General features: G+C 35.5%; 1 protein-coding gene across 1 annotated transcript in view; it reads right to left on the bottom strand.

Annotated features, from left to right (window-relative positions):
• Positions 1-19,137, bottom strand: part of TSNAX (translin associated factor X) — a 38,828-nt gene extending 19,691 nt beyond the window's left edge. The window contains exons 1-4 of the mRNA XM_012738221.3: positions 18,998-19,137; positions 18,447-18,551; positions 11,006-11,120; positions 3,136-3,266 (exon numbers count right to left, since the gene is read on the bottom strand). Coding sequence (XP_012593675.1) covers positions 3,136-3,266; positions 11,006-11,120; positions 18,447-18,551; positions 18,998-19,013 — 367 coding nt within the window. The 5' untranslated portion in view covers positions 19,014-19,137. The remainder of the gene's footprint in view (positions 1-3,135; positions 3,267-11,005; positions 11,121-18,446; positions 18,552-18,997) is intronic.
• Between the last annotated feature and the right edge of the window lie 408 nt (positions 19,138-19,545).

Genomic DNA, 19,545 nt, shown 5'->3' with positions numbered 1-19,545 from the left:
AAAAATGATAAAGACTATGGGTTAAGCTCTTGCCATTAGTTATTCAGGTTAATAGGATACTTAGGAGAAGCTGTAGATTGGGACTTCTGTATAATAAAGTAAGACATTTAGAACATACCGCTTCAGTTCAAGAACTTTCTACAAATTGAGATATCTAACTTGCTCTCCCATCACCAACTTTACCACTCAGTAGCCTTCAAGATTATACATGCATACCTAATTTATATATATAGTAGAACCACTGTGTTAGAAATATTTTCCTGCGATGTATTTATCTCTACTATGGTCACAGCCACTACACTAGCTATAGGGGAGGGAGCAGCAGCAGTAATTCACTGAGTTTCCTTATGACAATATTCATGTTCATGTATAAACAACTGATAAATACCATTACGTGACCTGCATCTCCGAGAAAATCTACAACACACCTGCAGACTGAAGATGCCATCTTTCGATTCCAACCAGCCCTAAGAACTGACAAAGTTCCAGCTTACCTTCTCCCCACGGCACCTCCACTAGGAGAGGAATATAAAAATTTTAAGAGAGTAAATAGGATAAGGCAGAAGTTACCACTAACATTATGTGACCTGCCAATCAATGAGCAATGACAGAAGTATCCAAGAGAAACTTCACCAAATGGGTTTTGACAGTGAGTATTATTCATATTAATGGCATGGCTCTTTTCACTAAACACGGCCCATATTTGCAACACATCACCACTAGGATGAGAATTACTATTGATGTCCTCTCCTGATACAAAGAACTGCTCTAGGAGAAGGAACTAGGAACTCAGTTAATGCTAACTTTTCTTTGTTTAAAAAAATGAGTTATAATTTACATACAGGAAAAAGTGCATAAATCTTAGCTCAATGAATTTTCACGTGTTCACCTACAAACCCTCAGCTAGATCAAAATACAAAACATCACTATCACCTCAAAAAGGTTCCTTCATGCCTCTAGTCAAGAACCCCTACCCCTAACCTCCACTCCCAGGTAAATACTATCCTCCCTTTCATCTCCCCACATTAGTTTTGCATGTTCTTGAATTTCACATAAATGGAATTATACAGTAGGCCCTCTTTTGTATCTGCTTATTTTGCCCAAAATGTGAGATTCATACTCACTGCTGCATATATTTATCACTTTTTTATTGCTATGTAATATTACATTATACAACTATGTCACAAGTTATCTGTCTATTCCCCCGTTGATGGTCATTTTTTAGTTTAGGCTATCATGACTGTACTGCTATGAGCTTTCTTGAACACATCTTTTGGTGAAATAAGCCTCACTTCTCTTGGGTACATATCCAGAAGTAAAATAGATAAATCATTGAGTAAGCACATGTTTAGTGGCAACAGATACTGCCAAGTAGTTTTTTTAAAGTAGCCTTTTCATCCTGTTGATGTGGTGTGAGGAAAAAAAAAATAAATAAATAAAGTAGCCTTTTCAGTCTTTATAATTTAGCCATGCCGGTAGGTGAGTGATACCTAATTGTGGTGTTACTTTGCATTACCCTAGTGAATAATAATGCTGAGCACCTTTTCATAGCTATTTTCATTATATTTCATTAGTTATTTGGATATTCTCATTTTTGAGGTCTTTGTTCAAGTTTTTTGTTCATTTTATAAACTATGTGTCTTTTTGTTGACTTGTGGGAATTCATTATCCAATGTATATGTTAAAATGTCTTCTCTCAGACTTCAGTTTGCCTTTTCATTTTTTTCCTTCACCCTGCCTTCATTTTCTTAATGATGTCTTTTAATAAACAGAATTTCTTAATTTTAACGAAATTCAATTAATCAAATTTTCCTTTAACAGTTAATGGGATTTTTAAAAATCACTTCAAACAAACCATCCAACCGCAAAGTCATAACAACATCCTATGCTTTCTTCTAGAAATCTGATTTGGTCCAATATCTCTTTTCTCCAACTCCAGCCAAATTTGTTATATTTGAGGTTACACTATTTCATAACATAAACCAAATTCATGAAATCATGTTTATTATGTGTGCTATTATTTAAAAATCAAATAAACCTAACACTAAACAATAAATTATGATGATGGGACTGTACTTCCTTTGATACTATGCTATAATGACTCCTCATAGAACTGGCTGAGTTATTACTTCAGTTTCCAGTGATGCTTTAAATGATGGATGCTTGTACTTTCTCTTACCAATATTAAAAGGTATTTCAACGTTTCTGAAAAACAAGTGCATAAATTATAAGTGTTTAGACTAAAATTAGACATATATATTGAGATAAATTCATTTCCCACTTTTTCTGCAAATCTTAGGTAAGACAGGCTGAGCATCTATAATTCAAAAAATCTAAAAATCCGAAATGTTCCAAAATGTAAAACTTTTTGAGTCCTGACATGCTACTCAAAGGTCAAAAGTAATGCTCATGAGAGCATTTTGGATTTTAGAGTTTTGGATTAGAGATGCTTAAGAGGTGTAATGCAAATATTTCAAAATCTGAAATCCGAAACACTGCTGGTTCCAAGAATTTCAGATAATGGATACTCGATCTGTATCTGAATGATAGAGTATCTCTCTTGTTAATGAGGTCATGTTACGGGAAAAGAACAAAGAGGAAAGAACCAAGCACTTTACAAGTTTATTCAACTAAGGTAAAAATGGTAATAACCACCAAGATCCAGTACACCCTGAACCTTCTAAAATGAACACCTAAGACCCAGTATAATCCTAAAATTTCTAGATATGGCGTAACACCAGGAGATGTTTGGGTTCATCTGGTTACATTCTCTTTCATGAACCTACTGAAACAGAAACTTAGAGCTACCAGTGAGATTTACCTGTAGTTGGAAATGAGAAGTGCCCTGTCTGAACACACCCTACACACTCAAAAATAAAGTTCATTCTATTAAGTCTGTGTTCTCAATTACTTTACTAAAAATAAATCAATGACTATTACTGTACACTATTAGAAAAATAAAGCCAATTGTATGTTTTTGGATTGCCTTTACATTACTCCTTACAAGTCTCAGTTTTTTAAAGCCAGTAATATTATTTCACCAGGTGTCAATTAAAATTTACACAATTCACACATAAACCATGTAGCACACTATTTTTTTTTTAAATGTTACCACGGAAGCAAACCAAGACTTACCTGTAGTGATGGCTCGATGAAATTGGTGCATGTCTTCTCCGGATACCTCCTGTGCTACCTGTAATATCTTCTGTCGGACACCATCCAATTTAATTTCTGATTCATTCAGTATTTCTTCCATATCAGGAGCACTATAATCAAGACATTGGAAACTTTTAGAACATGAACCAGATGCTTTGATGGTGAAAAATGAAATAATCTAAATATCAACATATGATAAAATAAATACTGTATATATTTGGATACTTCTAGAAAACTAGAATCATATTTTATTAATAGTACTTAAAAACACAGAAAATGCTAAAAACACATTAAGTGAAAAAGTATTAATATATAATTATATGTATAAAATGATCATAATTAGAAGAAATATTTTGTTCCTAAAAATGTGACATCTGTCTGCTTTCAGTCAGGAAGAAGTTGCATGAACTAAATTTATCCTCCCACCTTAATCAACTAAAAAGATATATATATACAAACATTTTCAGACAATGAACTAAAGGCAGCATGGAGGAGTAATCCCCAGGGAAAAGGGGGAACAACATACACCAGGGGTGGGGAACCTGTGGCCTTCTAGGTTAAGTGTGGCCTTTAGATTGAATTCAAATTTTACAGAACACATTTTTACTTTTATTAATACATTTTTGTTCATCTTTTATATTTTTATTTTATTTTTAAAATGAACATCTTTATTTTTAAAATGAAGAATAAAATAAGTTTCAATGAAATAATCCTCCTGGATTGACTGGCACAATTAAAACATTAGTAAGCCATAAGGGCTAAAATGATGGCTGCTACACTCATGATTTAATTCTAGCTTCCCCCACCTGACTGGTGCCACTACTACAAGAGGCTGGTTGGTGAGAGTTTATGGTTGAGTACACCAGCTGTTAGCAGCTTTTGACAATGGTGCACTGTATTTCTATGTGAAGTAGAATTTGTAAATAATTGCAGAGCTCGACAGTATTTTTTAATTGTCTGCTTAACAGCCCATCATGTCAAAGAAGACAAAGAGAATGCTGAAGGAAGAAAAAGTATTTTTTAATGATTGGGAACTACAATATTATCTTATTTCTGCTAAAGATAAGATAATTTGTTTGCTTTGTGATACTGCCATATGGACATCAAAGACATTCAATGTTCATTAGCATTATAACACTCATAAGGACCACACATATTTAAAATTAGACGGAGAGGTGCTAAATGTTATACTGTAGAAATTAAAAGGTGACAAGCAAAAACAAAGTCAATTCTTTCAAGCAGCAATAAGACCCAGAAATAATGCCACTGAAGCAACTTACAAAGTAGTTTATATACTCGGAAAAAAGAAAAGCCATTCAGTGATGTAGAAATTGTGAAAGATTGCTCTGTAGAATTTGTAGGATGCTTAGATCCCAATAATGTTTCAAAGTACAAACAACTGCCTCTTCCAAGGACAAGTAACTGATCAGCAGCATGAATTAGCCTTCAATGTAACAGAACAACTTCATACAATACTTCAAAAGGAAAATATACATTATTCAATCACTTTGGATGAATCAACTGATACTACTAACTTGGTACAGGTGTTATACTTCGTTCCAGTCATAACAGAAGATTTCCTTTGCTACAGCTACTCACTTTGGCCACTCTTGCAAATAGAACAGGGGGACTAGATATCTTTCAACTTTCAAGATAAACGTCATGAAGCTGGACTGAATTGGTAACTTTAGTGCGTGTATATGTACAGATGGTGCACCTTCCATGACAGGAAAACATGAAGGGTTTTATTGCACAGTTAAAGAAAAACAAGTATTAAAAGATCCAGATGCTCTCATTTCTTTTAATTGTATCTTGCAGCAGCAAAATCTCTGTGCTAAGCTACTATTTTAAGTGACACTTGCAACAAGCTATAAGTATTATTAACTATAGTTGTGCAAATGCAACCACAGTACTGTCAGTTTCATAACATGCTGAAGTTGAATGATGAGGTATTTAGTGTGGATTTGCTGCATCATTCTAAAGTGCATTGGCTATCACATGGACAGGTGCTAGTCAAAATTTTATCTCTGCAAGAACAGATAGTTAAATTTTATGAAGAACACAATCAGCAATGTGAATTATTAAAAGATTTCTTGGCAATGACAGTAAAATGAATAAAAAAATTAAACAAAGATTTCTATAGGAATGTAGCATTTCTGTGTTATATGTCAAATAAAGACAACTTGAATATTTCTTTGCAAGGTAAAACTAAGTTGATATAGTATGTGGTAAAAAACAAACAAACAAACAAAAAAACCAAGCATTTGAAAAAAGCTATCTTTTTTTCAAAACACTTCTTCAGAAGGAAATTTTGGATGAGTATTTTCCCCAGTTAGCAATGGTCACTGATGAGCAGGGTGATATATACAGATCATTTGAAGAATATGTAGCTATTAATTAGAGAATACAATGAAAAGTTCACTAACTTTGAGAATCATGACATCACACTCGAATTAGCATTTCAGCCTTGCCTAGTTGATATCACCAAGGCACCTAAAGAACTAGAGGGAATTGCTTGGGCTCTCCACAGAGGACATTTTAAAGTCATTGTTTGATGCTAAGAAAGATCCAATTGAAATATGGAAAAATGCAACCGAATCCTCATGCCTTCGGCGACATGTCCGAGGAATATTGTCTTGCTTTCAACCACTTATTGCTGTAAACCTACATTCTGAAGACACCCTTAAGGTTACAAATGACCGATACCCATCTAGAGTATCTACTGAAACTGCAGACCTCCATGCTGCAACCAAATACCCAAATCATTTCCAACAAAAAGCAGACACACAAAGTCATTAAAAGATTCATTAACTTTAAAATGAACAGTTTTCAGTTTTTGAAATTATTAAGTACACAGTAGTTAGATTTTTACAAAATAATGTACATATCTAATTGAAATTCCTTGAATACAGCCTTATTTGATTACAGCTAAATTAATTTGGACTTCCAACATGAAAAGGTTCCCTACCCCGTACATACACCTTATGACTGTCCCATCTTATTCCTTGGAAAGTTTCCAAGTGACCGTGCAAGGATAAGAAAGCTGGGTGGGGTGCAGGAATCAGCCTGAATAGAAAAGAAGGAGTTTGGAATTTAAGGGAGTCAAGACAATTAAAATTCGCAGGACAGAGTAACAATGAGGAGAAAGCTACACAAAGAGAGAGCTTCAGAGATCTTTCGAAAGGACCTCCTTTAAGCCAGCTGAGTACTTATCAGTGCAGGCATGTGAGGAAACTACCCAAGGCTTGGAAAAAAAACACCCAAAGTGAGCAAGCAGGACAATTCCCCTAGCTTACAGAAACAGAAACTTAATGCCAGCAGACTGACACTACAAAAGGTATTAAAGGAAGTTCTTTAGGCAAAAGGAAAATAGTATCAGATGGAAATCTGAATCTCTCTATATAAAAGAATGAACATCAGAAATGGTAAATGTGGACAATTTTTTTCTTATTTCTGTCATACTATTTAAAATAAAAATAATAATGCATTGTGGGGATTATAACAAATACAGAAGAAACATGAATTATAACAGTAGCAAAAAAAGCCAGGCCAGCAAAGGGGAAATGGAAAAGGAAGTATACTATCACAAGGTTCTCATAATATGTGCGAAATGATATGCATGGTACTGTGTTAAATGAAACTTATGAATATCAACATTCAACTTGCAAAGTAACTGTTAACAAAGAACCATGCAAAGGAAAGAGATGGTTCTTACATGCACAAGTTTCAGTTAACACAGTATTGTGTAAAGTAAGAATGATCAAGGGTGAGAAGTAAAGATATATACTATAAATCACAAAACGATCACTACAAAAACAAAAAAAAAGTTATAGCTAATAAGCCAACAAAGAAGATAAAACAGGATCAAAAAATACTCAATCGCCGGGCGCGGTGGCTCACGCCTGTAATCCTAGCACTTTGGGAGGCCGAGGCGGGCGGATCGCTCAAGGTCAGGAGTTCGAAACCAGCCTGAGCGAGACCCCGTCTCTACCAAAACTAGAAAGAAATTAATTGACCAACTAAAAATATATATACAAAAAATTAGCCGGGCATGGTGGCTCGTGCCTGTAGTCCCAGCTACTCGGGAGGCTGAGGCAGTAGGATCGCTGAGCCCAGGAGACTGAGGTTGCTGTGAGCCAGGCTGACGCCATGGCACTCACTCTAGCCTGGGCAATAAAGTGAGACTCTGTCTCAAAAAAAAAAAAAAAAAATACTCAATCGAAAATAAGGCAGAAAAAAGAAGAAAATGGAAGGTAGATTCAAATACAACCATATCAATAATCACACTAAATGTAAATGGCCTAAACATTTCCATTTAATAAATGTAAATGGTCTAAGCATCTCCCTACTAACAAAGATTCTCAGAATGGACAAAAACAGCAAGAAATCCACTTTAAAAATAGACATAAATAGTATTTTTCATATATTTTAAGGGCTATTGCCCTCCCCAGGATTATGATGTTCTCTTATATTATTGTTGAGGAGATTTCTTGCCTTTCCACTTACATTTAGTGTTGGAATTCATCTGAAATTCATTTTCCTGAGATTTTCATACACACTACTACAATGTCACTTCTGCCATAAATCATGTATCCACATTATATGGATGGGTATCTGGGCTTTTTATTCTGTTCCATTTATTTATTTATTTCTGTTTCATTTATTTCCAGTATTTGTCTAATATTTTTTCAATATAACTCTTTTAAATACTGTATTTTAAAAATAATATTCAGTATGTTCTCTGACCACAATGAAATTAAATTAGAAATCAGTATCAGAAAGATATCTGGAAAACCTCTAACATATTTGGAAACAAGACAACATACTTTTAAATAACCCATGGGTCAAAGATTAAATCAAAATGAAAATTAGAAAGCATTTTGAACTGAATGAAAATGCAAAAAACAACACATTAAAACTTGTGGAATGCAGTTAAAGCAATACTTAGAGATTCAAAGGGAAATTTATAGCACTAATGCCTATATTAGATGAGAAAAATGACTCAGTTGCTTCTTTGATCCCAGCTTCTGCCTTAAAAAACTAGAAAGAAAGGAGCAAATTAATTCAAAGTAAACAGAAAATATGAAATGACATTAAGAACATAGATAAATGCAACAGAAAACCAAAAACAATAAAGAACATCAACAAAACCAAAAGTTGGTTCTTTGAGATTAATACAACTGAAACCTCTAACCAGATACATCGGCAAAGAGAAGACACAAATTACCAACATCAGGAATGAGACAGGAAACATCACTACAAATCCTACAGGCATTAAAAGAATAATAAATTTTATGAACTTTTATGAAATTTTAGTCCAATCAATTTCACAACTTAGAAAAAAATGAATAAATTCCTTGAAAGATACAAACTACCAAAGCTCATTGAAGAAGAAAGTCTATGTCTACTAAAGAAAATTAATTTGTAGTTAAAATATAAAATTTTCTAATTCACAGTAATCTTTGTGTACTGTGGCTGGCTGATTTCTTTCATAAAGTACTTTTAATTTCCTGAAGTTTTTAATTTTTCTCAAGATTATAATTTTTCTTACATTTACTATTGTCTCAGTTTACTAATCAAAACCATATGTACAATATGGTCACTACTATGATGAAAAATTAGTGCATAATATATGACATCTGCTATTGATAGTAGCTATATTTGGGTATTATGACTGACTTCTCTCATTAAGTAGCTCTACTTTTCTGTCATTTATTATTTTTCTAAAGATACCTATAATGAGCATTTATTATTTTTTAGTGGAGAATTCTTACAAGATGACTTTACACAATGATGTAGATTTTCTGCCATCACATTCCTATGACAGGTTAAGCATCCCTAATATGAAAATCCAAATTTTTTGAGCACCAAGGTGACACTGAAAGGAAATGCTCATTGAAACATTTCAGATTTCCGATTTCCAGATTAGGGATCTTCAACTAGTACGTTATCTGCAAATATTCCAAAATCTGAAATCTAAAACACTTCTGGTCGCAAGCATTTTAGATAAGGGATAGTCAACTTTTATATTTTTATTTATTTAAGCTGCTGAATATTGATGGCAATTGTTTTAGAATTGCAACTGGTACTGGAAAAAAGTTCATAAGTAATCACAGCAGTTCTGCTTATTTCCATAATGCAAGCTTGACTGTGTATAAACTAAGTAAAGAAAACAAGCAAAAGCTAATCAGAGAGTCAGGTAAGGAAAAAAAGGTTAACAGTGCCACATTTCAATAAATCTATGTGTGGCAAATTTGCTTCTACTTAATGGAATAAAAATATAAAGCATTAGAGAATTATCTTAAAAGTTTTAAGTTAGTGAATGGAATACTTCAATAATATTTTTAGTAATAAAAAAGCTGATAAATTATATTTGGTCTTCCCTAAATACCTTTTTTTTTTTTTTTTTTAGGGATGGGGTCTTGCTGTGGTGCCCAGGCTGGTCTCGAACTCCTGGGCTCAAGCAATCTTCCCGTCTTAGCCTCCCAAAGTACTAGGATTACAGACCTAGCACTGTGCATGAGCCACCACATCTGGCCTACCTGTCGCCCCCCAAAATACTTTATAACTTACATAGTATAAAGCCAATCATAACTATCCTTCCAGAGGCATTTGCAATCTGCAATAAGAATCTCTCTTTAGGACCTACACTTTAAGCACATAAGCTAGGGAGTTGTAGGATAGACACTTTGTACCTTTACATGCAACAGAGAAGCAAAGGAAGCTGGGCAAATGAAATATGAAACAAACAAAGACGAAAGATGGAGATACCCAGCTATAATCTTTATAATTCACTTCCTTGCTCTACTTAGGCTAGTTTAGTTTCTTTTACTTTCAAGCAAGAAATCTATCAAATATACACAACCTGCCTAGAAGAATAAAATAGTAAAGTCCTAGAGAAAGAAAATTCAAAGAAATAATATCACAAAGTTGAAAGAAGAAGAACTGAACAAATAATGTCACAGAGCTGAAACAAGGAAGAATTAAGCAGTCAAGAGTATCATACGCTCTGCTCTTGACTAGTCTTAAAAAAAAGAGTATCAAGGCCGGGTGCGGTGGCTAGTGTATCCTAGCACTCTGGGAGGCCAAGGCGGGTGGATCGTTCAAGGTCAGGGGTCTGAAACCAGCCTGAGCAAGAGCGAGACCCTGTCTCTACTAAAATAGAAAGAAATTAATGGACCAACTAAAAATATATATACTAAAAATTAGCCGGGTATGGTGGCACATGCCTGTAGTCCCAGCTACTTGAGAGGCTGAGGCAATAGGATCGCTTGAGCCCAGGAGATTGAGGTTGCTGTGAGCTAGGATGCCACAGCACTCACTCTAGCCTGGGCAACAAAGTGAGACTGTGTCTCAAAAAAAGAAAAGAAAAAAGAAAAAAAAGAGTATCATATGCTGCAGAAACGTAAAATAAGAAACAGGAGAGTGTGCACTAGATTTAACAGTATGAAGGTAAGAAGGGCAACTTCAATAATTGTGAGGCAGAAAGCCATATTGCAATGAAAAATGAATGAGAAAATAAGCAAATTTTAACATTTATCTAATTATTAAAATTTTCACACTTATCCAAGTAAAGCTTTACTGTAACAGATTCTAATAATCAAAAATGTAATATATTTTCATATTTTAATGAACACTCTGAATAGAACACAAAAGCCCTAGCTACTCTGAAATTAGAATTTCCCCCTTCTATTTTTATTAAAATATTTATTCCTAAATTGTATCTCCTAATGTCCTCTAATTCTAATTTTCACAAAGCCATAAAATATTCTAATAGTTAGTTACTATCCACAGAGGTATAAAGCATAAAAAATATATAAAGTAACAAATTTGAAAGATGTTTACTTACCTCGTAATCCTATGGAGTAGAAAAATTGTCCTTTTACTTTCAACAGTTATATCCCGACTAAGTTTCACAAGTCTCTCATATTTATCATGCCTTGCATCAAGTTCCTGCTGAAATGCTAAGAACACATTTTTTTTTACTATAAGCATATTTATTTGACAATCAAAGCCTATCAAACAATACAAAGAATGCATGTCACAATATGAATGCAGACAATGGCTATAGTCACTTGCATTCATTTAAGGAATAACACAGTAGAACATGGTGGTAATAATCCAAATTCTGAAAAAGCAAGAAGCTGAACACTATAAACAATCTCTATCACCTACTGTCTACTGTGTTCTTAATTATCAAACACCCTGGGTCTACATCACTAAAATGTCTGAAGTACTTAGAGAGGTACACTGAACAATATTGTTCAAATTTTTTTTATGTGCTCAGATGTCTAAATTTTTAAAGCTAAGTGTATATTAATATTTTCTGTAAATGCCAAATATGCACCAAAACACGTAAATTCCTGAATCCTTGGAGACTTTTTTAAAAAGTCTATAAACTCTATTAAGGGCATCATTAGTGCATCAAAATGAATACATAACAGATTTCTTAAAATGAGTGTATGTGAATTACATCTCAATTTTTAAAAAATACAAAATTATGACTATCACATTTAAATAGATATTAAATAACAAGCTAATTAGCCATTTATTTTAGATTGCCTATAACCTCAAATTTAATTTATATCTTAACATATCGTAATATTACACACATAACCATAACATACTTGAAAATAATAAACTATTTTCAAAAAGATAATAAAAGAGGAAAAATGGGAAAAAAGAATGAAAATTCACAACCACAATATGAGTTAGCTTTGATATAACTAGAGGACTATATAATAAAGTAGTTTTGCAATCAAGTTGTGGCAGAGTTCATCTGAAAATAATCAGGGAACTATCAAAACTTAAGTGATTAGGCCAGGAAAAGGTCAGTTGATAACTGAGTTAGTCTGTTAGAAATCTAGGAAGAGAATTGAAAAGGAGAAAACTAGGAAGAGTTCCTGAGAACAAAGAAAAGCTGAATGCAGGCTGTGGTATCCACATACCTTATATCTTTTCTTTGAGCATGCAGCAGTTTCACAAAGAAATTAAACTTCAACCTGTGAATTCTTACAGTGACCACAAGTCCCCCCATAATATAACATATAGCGATAAGAAAGTCCCCTCCGCTGCCCCCCACCATTCCTACTTTTCCTTTGTGATTACAGGACAAGGCATTTCACAATTCTAACATGCCTTTCCTTCAGGAAAATTTTTAAACTTTCTTCTTAAATGTCACCACCTTGATTCCTAATAGTGTTTTCTCCTGATACTGTAATAGCACTTAATGCTCAAGAAACTACTGAAAAAAAATACTTCTATTTATATCTATGAGATATAATTGCCAATATGCTTACCTGCTATCTAACTTAACTTTCATCAAATAGATGCTTAATTTGTTTTAGTCTAAAATACTGGGACTGAAGGATTTTTACCCTAACTAGCTTAATTTACAGAAAGCCTAACTTGAGACTGCCCAACAGAAAGGATGTGTTTAAGTTTTTTAAAACAGTCAAAAATCTTCCCCACACCACTATCAAATGTTTCAGCCTCAAAATTTTTTTCCTTACTAAAACTTTTAACAAATAACAATTACTTTTTTTTTTTTTTTTTTTGACAGAGTCTCGCTTTGTTGCCCAGGCTAGAGTGAGTGCCGTGGCGTCAGCCTAGCTCACAGCAACCTCAAACTCCTGGGCTCGAGCGATCCTTCTGCCTCAGCCTCCCGAGTAGTTGGGACTACAGGCATGAGCCACCATGCCCGGCTAATTTTTTATATGTATATCAGTTGGCCAATTAATTTCTTTCTATTTATAGTAGAGACGGGGTCTCGCTCTTGCTCAGGCTGGTTTTGAACTCCTGACCTTGAGCAATCCGCCTGCCTCCGCCTCCCAAGAGCTAGGATTACAGGCGTGAGCCACCGCGCCAGGCCTAACAATTACTTTTTAATGTTTAAAAGACTCCATCTGGGGTTTTGTGAGTACACCCATAACAAAGCAAAAGGATATATTAAATAAATTTAATTAAAGGAAAATTATTTACCTTTTCTAGAATACAAAGCTACACACAGCTATAAATATCTCATATATTACATACAGAAGTTTTTTTATATATATCCATATATATAAATTAACATTTAATAAAACAGTATAACCACTGGGAGTAACCAGATTACCTACAGGAAAAATAATCTGCAGAATCCAAAACGTTTAAATTGTAAATTCATGTCTCTAACATGTTAACTTCTCCTCATGTCCTAATTCTAGCTCTTCAGTCAGCCACACTGTCTTCTTGCTGGCCCTAAATCTCTTTAAGCTTGCATATTTCTTGATGCCTCTATTTTTGCTATTGCATCTTTCTTTAATAGAACACTATTCTCTCTGACAGTCGCCTGTTTCACTCTCGTGGTTCAGGTATCATTCTACTCAAGGACTGCATAAATATTACCTGTCTCCCTCTTCCCTTACTTTGCATTACTTTACCATGTGTCACTGACTTATTCTTTCCCAACATTTATCCCTCACTAGCTAAAATTATACTGTTAACTTGTAAATTTACTGGTTTGTTAACCATATCCCCCAATAAAATGTAGATTTCATGAAGGCAGGGGCTTTGTCTTCACCACTGTATCACACATAGAACAATGCCTGGCAGATGTTCAGAAAACATTTCTTAAATGAACTACTTGCTGAAATCATAGGCAGTACAGCATACTGGATGAGAGCATCTGCTGTAGTTTGAGATAAACCTGTCTTCCAACCAGCAGTGGGCAATTCCTTGGGAACTAAGAAGTTCTTGATAAGGAACTACAAATCAATGTGCCCAATAAGCATTGCCTCTAACATGGAATGAACAATGCATCTTACTAATTAGCAACTCAGCTATTAATTTTTCAAATGTATACTAATGCAGTTAGAATTATTAAAATATAAATTATTCATAATAATAAATTAATTTTAAAGCACTGTTGAATCTGTCTTAACAGTTTCATATTGTCATCCTAATCTAAGTTACCTTATTATTTTATTACCTCTAAATTACCTCACAGATACTTCAATGTATCTGTAGTACAGAAAAGCCTCTTGGTTTTCTATAGCTGCAGAGTGATATTTCAAAAAAACACATTTTAGTTTTTAAGACTCTCTAATGACTCTGCATTACATTTAACAAACTCCAAACTCCTTATAAGACCTTACATAATTTCGTCCCTTGAAATATTCCCAAGGAGAACACATCATCACTTAGTAATCCAACCATGGATACATAACCTGAATCTATCCAAGTTGAAGAATATTCTATAAAATAAGGCCTATACTTTTCAACAATATCATTGTCATGAAGGACAAAGAAAGGCTCAGAAACTGTTCTGGATTACAAAAAACTAAAGAGACATGACAACTCAATACGATATATATCCTGTACTAGATTACTAAAGAGGTAAAAAGGAAAAAAATGCTAGAAAGACATTTTGGGGACAACTTTTGAAATATGTACTGTAGATTAAAGTACTGTATCAATGTTAAATTTCCTAATGTAAGTAACAGTACTATAGTTATACAAGACAACATGTGGGGTGTGGTGGCTCACAACTGTAATCCCAGCACTTTGGGAGGCCAAGCCAGAAGATCTCTTGAGGCCAGGAGTTTGAGACCAGCCTGAGCAACAAAGCAAGACCCTGGACCCATTTCTACCAAAAATGTTTTTAAATTCTTACTCTGAGCAGGGAAACAGGAAAAAAAAAAAATATATATATATATATATATACACACACACACACACACACACACACACATATACATATATATATATATATTACTCTTACCCCTAGGAAATATATTCTGAAGTATTAAGGGGTAAAGAGGCATGATGAATGCAACTTAATTCTCAAATGGTTCAGAAAAAATGTATAATATATAAATTTACATTTATAGACAGAATTATAAAGCAAAAGTGGCAGAATGTAAAAAATTGGTCAATCTAAATAAAGGCTATACAGAAGTTCTCTTGTACTATTTTTCCAAATGTACTATTCTTCCAATCATTTTAATAAGTTTAAGACTATTTCAAAATAAAACTAAAAAAGATAAAGTATTTCTTTACTCAGGTGAATCAATAATATTCATATGCTGACTCTTTTTAATGAAATTAACTCTATACCTTTGATAACAGAGTAGTTATTAGGACATTAAAGATACTGGGTTTACGTTCAACAAACTATATACCATGTCATCAAATTTTCTCTAGAAGTTAGTATTTCTCATTAAAGACCTCCCATTAGTCCTTTTCTTCTTTCTAAAATATCCTTGGATAGACCAGTGAGCTTTTATTTATGTTAAACTTTTACAAAGACATTTGGTAAATCTTACAAGAGGAAAATGAGAAGAAATGATTTTATTAATAATTTTCTTAGACTACAAATGGCTAGAAGGCAAAAACAGCAACTAAAACTACTGTCATTATGTACAATAAAGCACCTATTATTTACTCTATCAAGGGGACAAAATCATCTTATTTCTAAAATATTTAGAAATCAAAGGCTCTGCTAATAACCAAAATATTCCTTCTTTACATACAGGTATGTTTTAATTGGGTTTTACCACTCAGAGCCTCACAATGGGCATATTGTACATATTGTAAAAAATCATCTTAGTCAACAGGACATTACCAAAATGATGACACATAACTACTTATAAAAACTACTTCTAATTACCTTCCTAAATTACATACCACACACAATACAAATAGATCCAAAAAAGGCATTTGGACTTATTTTTAAATTTATAACTTTTTCCCCCTATCCTACATGTTTGTATTACTGTCATTTTCCCCCCCCAGCTTTACAGATACAAGATAGACTCTGGGAGGCCAAGATGGGAGGATCACTTGAGATCAGAGTTCAAGACCAGCTTGAGGAAGAGTGAGACCCTGTCGCTATAAAAAATTAAAAAAATAGGCAGGCATAGTGGCACGTGCATATAGTCCCAGCTGAGCAGGAGGCTCAGGCAGGAGGATCACCTGAGCCCAGGATTTTGAGGCTGCAGTGAGCTATGATGACCCCACTGCACTCTAGCTGGGGTGACAAAGCCAGACTGTCTCAAAAAAAGAAACAAAAATATACAAAGTAATGTTTTGTTTTTGAGACAGAGTCTCACTCTTTGCCCGGGCTAGAGTACCTTGGTGTCAGCCTAGCTCACAGCAACCTCAAACTCCTGGGCTCAAGCAATCCTCCTGCCTCAGCCTCCCGAGTAGCTGGGACTACAAGCATGTGCCACCATGCCCGGCCAATTTTTTCTATGTATTTTTAGTTGGCCAATTAATTTCTTTCTATTTTTAGTAGAGATGGGGTCTCACTCTTGCTCAGGCTGGTTTCGAACTCCTGACCTTGAGCGATCCACCCACCTTGGCCTCCAAGAGTGCTAGGATTACAGGCATGAGCCACCACGCACGGCCCAAAGTGACATTTTGATACTCATATAAATTGTGAAATGCATACCACAATCAAGCTAATTAACATATCTATCAACTCACATAGTTACCATCTTTTGTGTGTGGTAAGAACATTTAATTATGTACTCAACAAATTTTAAGTACACATTTTCCAAGTTTTGCAAGCCCTAGCCATTGGAATACCCTTAAACCATTTAATCTCTAAATAACTACTTTATTTCAGAAAACTTTCACTCCACAAGCCCAGCAAGTTGTCTGGCCCATAGGGAGCACGGAATAGATGTATTATGCATAAATTAAAAAAACACGAACTTCAAATAAACTATTTACTAAATTAGTAGCTGACAAGGATCATAATATATCTGGTCTTTTATCACTGAGATAATAATTAGCTAAAATTTTGCCTAATATTTTAAGATAATATGTATTATTTTTATGAATACATTAATGACCACTATGAGTAGGATACTATGAACACACAGGTAGATAAAATACAGTTCCTAGCCTCAAGGTGTTCAGTCCAATATGAAGGACAGAGATATAAACAAATAAAACATAATCATGAGGTTATGCAAAAATATATATGTAAAACGTTTAGAAAAGAACCACATTTTTCTTGTTCACTACTAACACATGCTAGAACATAGTAGATGCCCAGTAACGATTTAGTAACTGGATAGGTGAATAATAAATGAATGTAATGTGTGACACAGTCTGCTAGAGAGAAAAATCAGAAAGGCCTCACAGGGAGGAAGCTACTTGAGTTAAGTATTAAAGAAAACAATAGTTCACATAGGTAATGGGGGCACCAAGTCAGGAAAACTTCTAACTTCCGGATCAATAAGCCTTCTACTCAACTACAGCTAGTTGTCTTACATCTCTGAAGATCACTGTAGGTACCACAGTGGTTTCAAAATATGTCCACAAATTACTTGAGACTCCTCCCTTCCAAAGGTAGAACCTAATTTCCTTTCCTGTAAATATGAGGCAGAGTTTTTAAACTGCCTGGCTTCTAACAAATACAATGTGACTAAAGTGACAGTTTGTAAGTCTGAGATTGGGACAGAAGGAAACTGAGGTTTCCTCCTTGCTCTTTTTCTGGAGGACACTCAAGCAGCACATGGAGAGGTCCATGTGGAGAGGATCAGAGAGCTCATTGCAGGCAGAGGCCTAAATTGTCAATAGCTGTGGAACCTCTGGCCCCAGCCAAGCCTCCAGATGATTCCAAGTCAGAACCAACCAGATTCCTGAACCTCAGATTCGCAAGGTACAGGACAGCGGACAGAGGGAGACAGTGGAAAAAGGATTTTGTGTGATGTTTTGTTTTGAAATGAAGAACTTGACCAAGTTATGTTCTGAGAAAAGGGGGACTGTGAATATGTATATACATGTGTAAGATTTACTAACAGATATGAGTTTCCATTCTGTGCAAAGTGCTACAGCCAAAAAGAAACAGTCCCTGTCCTCAAAAGTCTAGTTGAGGAAACAAAATTAATACACACTAAATATATATATGTGAGAATACAAGAGATGAAAAACTATCAGGTACACAATAATGTTTAAGTATGTGGCATGTCCAATATTAACTAATTTTAATGAACTAATGTTACCTGTGTTTAATGTTAAAATGTTACTTGTTAAGTGTTACTTGTTAAAATGTTAATTGTTTACTTGTTTACTAACTTTAATATTTACCTTAATGGGACATAAAAGTCAAGGCCTTTGGAATTACAGACTTTCAGGGCAGATCTAGTACCATCATAAAACCTTCAGGAAAATTAAGTTTTACATCTGCACATCCTAAATTCTTAGAGGCTGTTTCCTTGTGCACAACACGGCTAATTAATTTTTGTTACAGCTTTTAATTCTCTCCCCTTCACCAACTTACATTACAGATAACTTACATTTGAAGGCCAGCATCACAGGTGAAGATGAATTAACATCCTTCCCTTCTCTTCTTTGGTTGTGTGGAAAATTGTCATGCTTCCTTTTCCTGAACCCTCCTGATCCTTATGTAGAGAAGAAAAAAAGTTGGACAAGGTCCTTCCATCACCAAGAGTTTCCCAAACAGAACACAAGCAAAAACCCCTTCCCTTCCTCCCTTCAAAACTAAATACCCACAAGGGCCCTTGCCTTAGCGGCCTCCTCCGCAGACTGACAGAAAAGCAGCCCTGCCTTTTCCCCCAGTCACCCAGGCTTCCACCAACCGGTTCCTTGATCTGGCACAAGGAGATCAATTACCGAGCTAGAATAAAATTACAGCTCGAAGATTTCAGAAAACGAGACGCGTAAACAGGGCCAACCTGGCCGGGGAAAGAACCAGAGCCGCCGCCCCCCCGCCGAGCCTGCAAGGAAAGACGGCATCCTTCAAGGATGAGAAGTGGGAAATCGAGTAAATAGGCAGGAGAACCTCCCCCTCTGAATAAATAACGTCTGGTGCAGTTGAGGACGCCACCTTCTTTGCTGCTCATGTCGTCAAGGCCTGCGGTAAGCGGAGCGGAGACTGATGGCCCTGTGCCGAGCGGAGCGCGCCGAGAGCGGGCCGACTGCGGAGGAGGTCTGCGCGGCCTGGCTGACGTCGACGCACTGGCCGGAAGCGCACGCCGGCACCCACAGTCGTCGCTCCCAGCCCTCTCGCGTACTTCCGGCGTGCGACCCAGGCCCGTCGCCGTTGGACCCGCCCCCGCGTGGTCCGGGGACCTCGCGCCAGCCCGCCGTTGCGCCTGCCCTCTGCTGTGCCTGAAGACAGAAACACCTCTACACGCCTCACAGCAAGCTCTGTTAATAAAAAGAAAATGCATCTTCCAGGATCTGAGATTTGTGTGAAAGGAAAGGAAAGCGACAAAAAAAAAAAAAATTGTACGTGACCTTTTTTTTCAAGGCACCTTTGGAACACCCCCGCCCGGCCGCCCCAGCGTCGCGCGCGGTGCACCTTGGGGCCTGTAGTCCACCTGGGAGCGGGCCCGGCGAGCCCGACGCAAGCGTGTAGGGAGTGAGTGAGCC

This window comes from Microcebus murinus, chromosome 19 (genome assembly GCF_040939455.1).
Source record: "Microcebus murinus isolate Inina chromosome 19, M.murinus_Inina_mat1.0, whole genome shotgun sequence".
In the NCBI taxonomy this organism is placed as follows: Eukaryota; Metazoa; Chordata; class Mammalia; order Primates; family Cheirogaleidae; genus Microcebus; species Microcebus murinus.
This window is presented reverse-complemented; position numbering and strand designations above follow the sequence as displayed.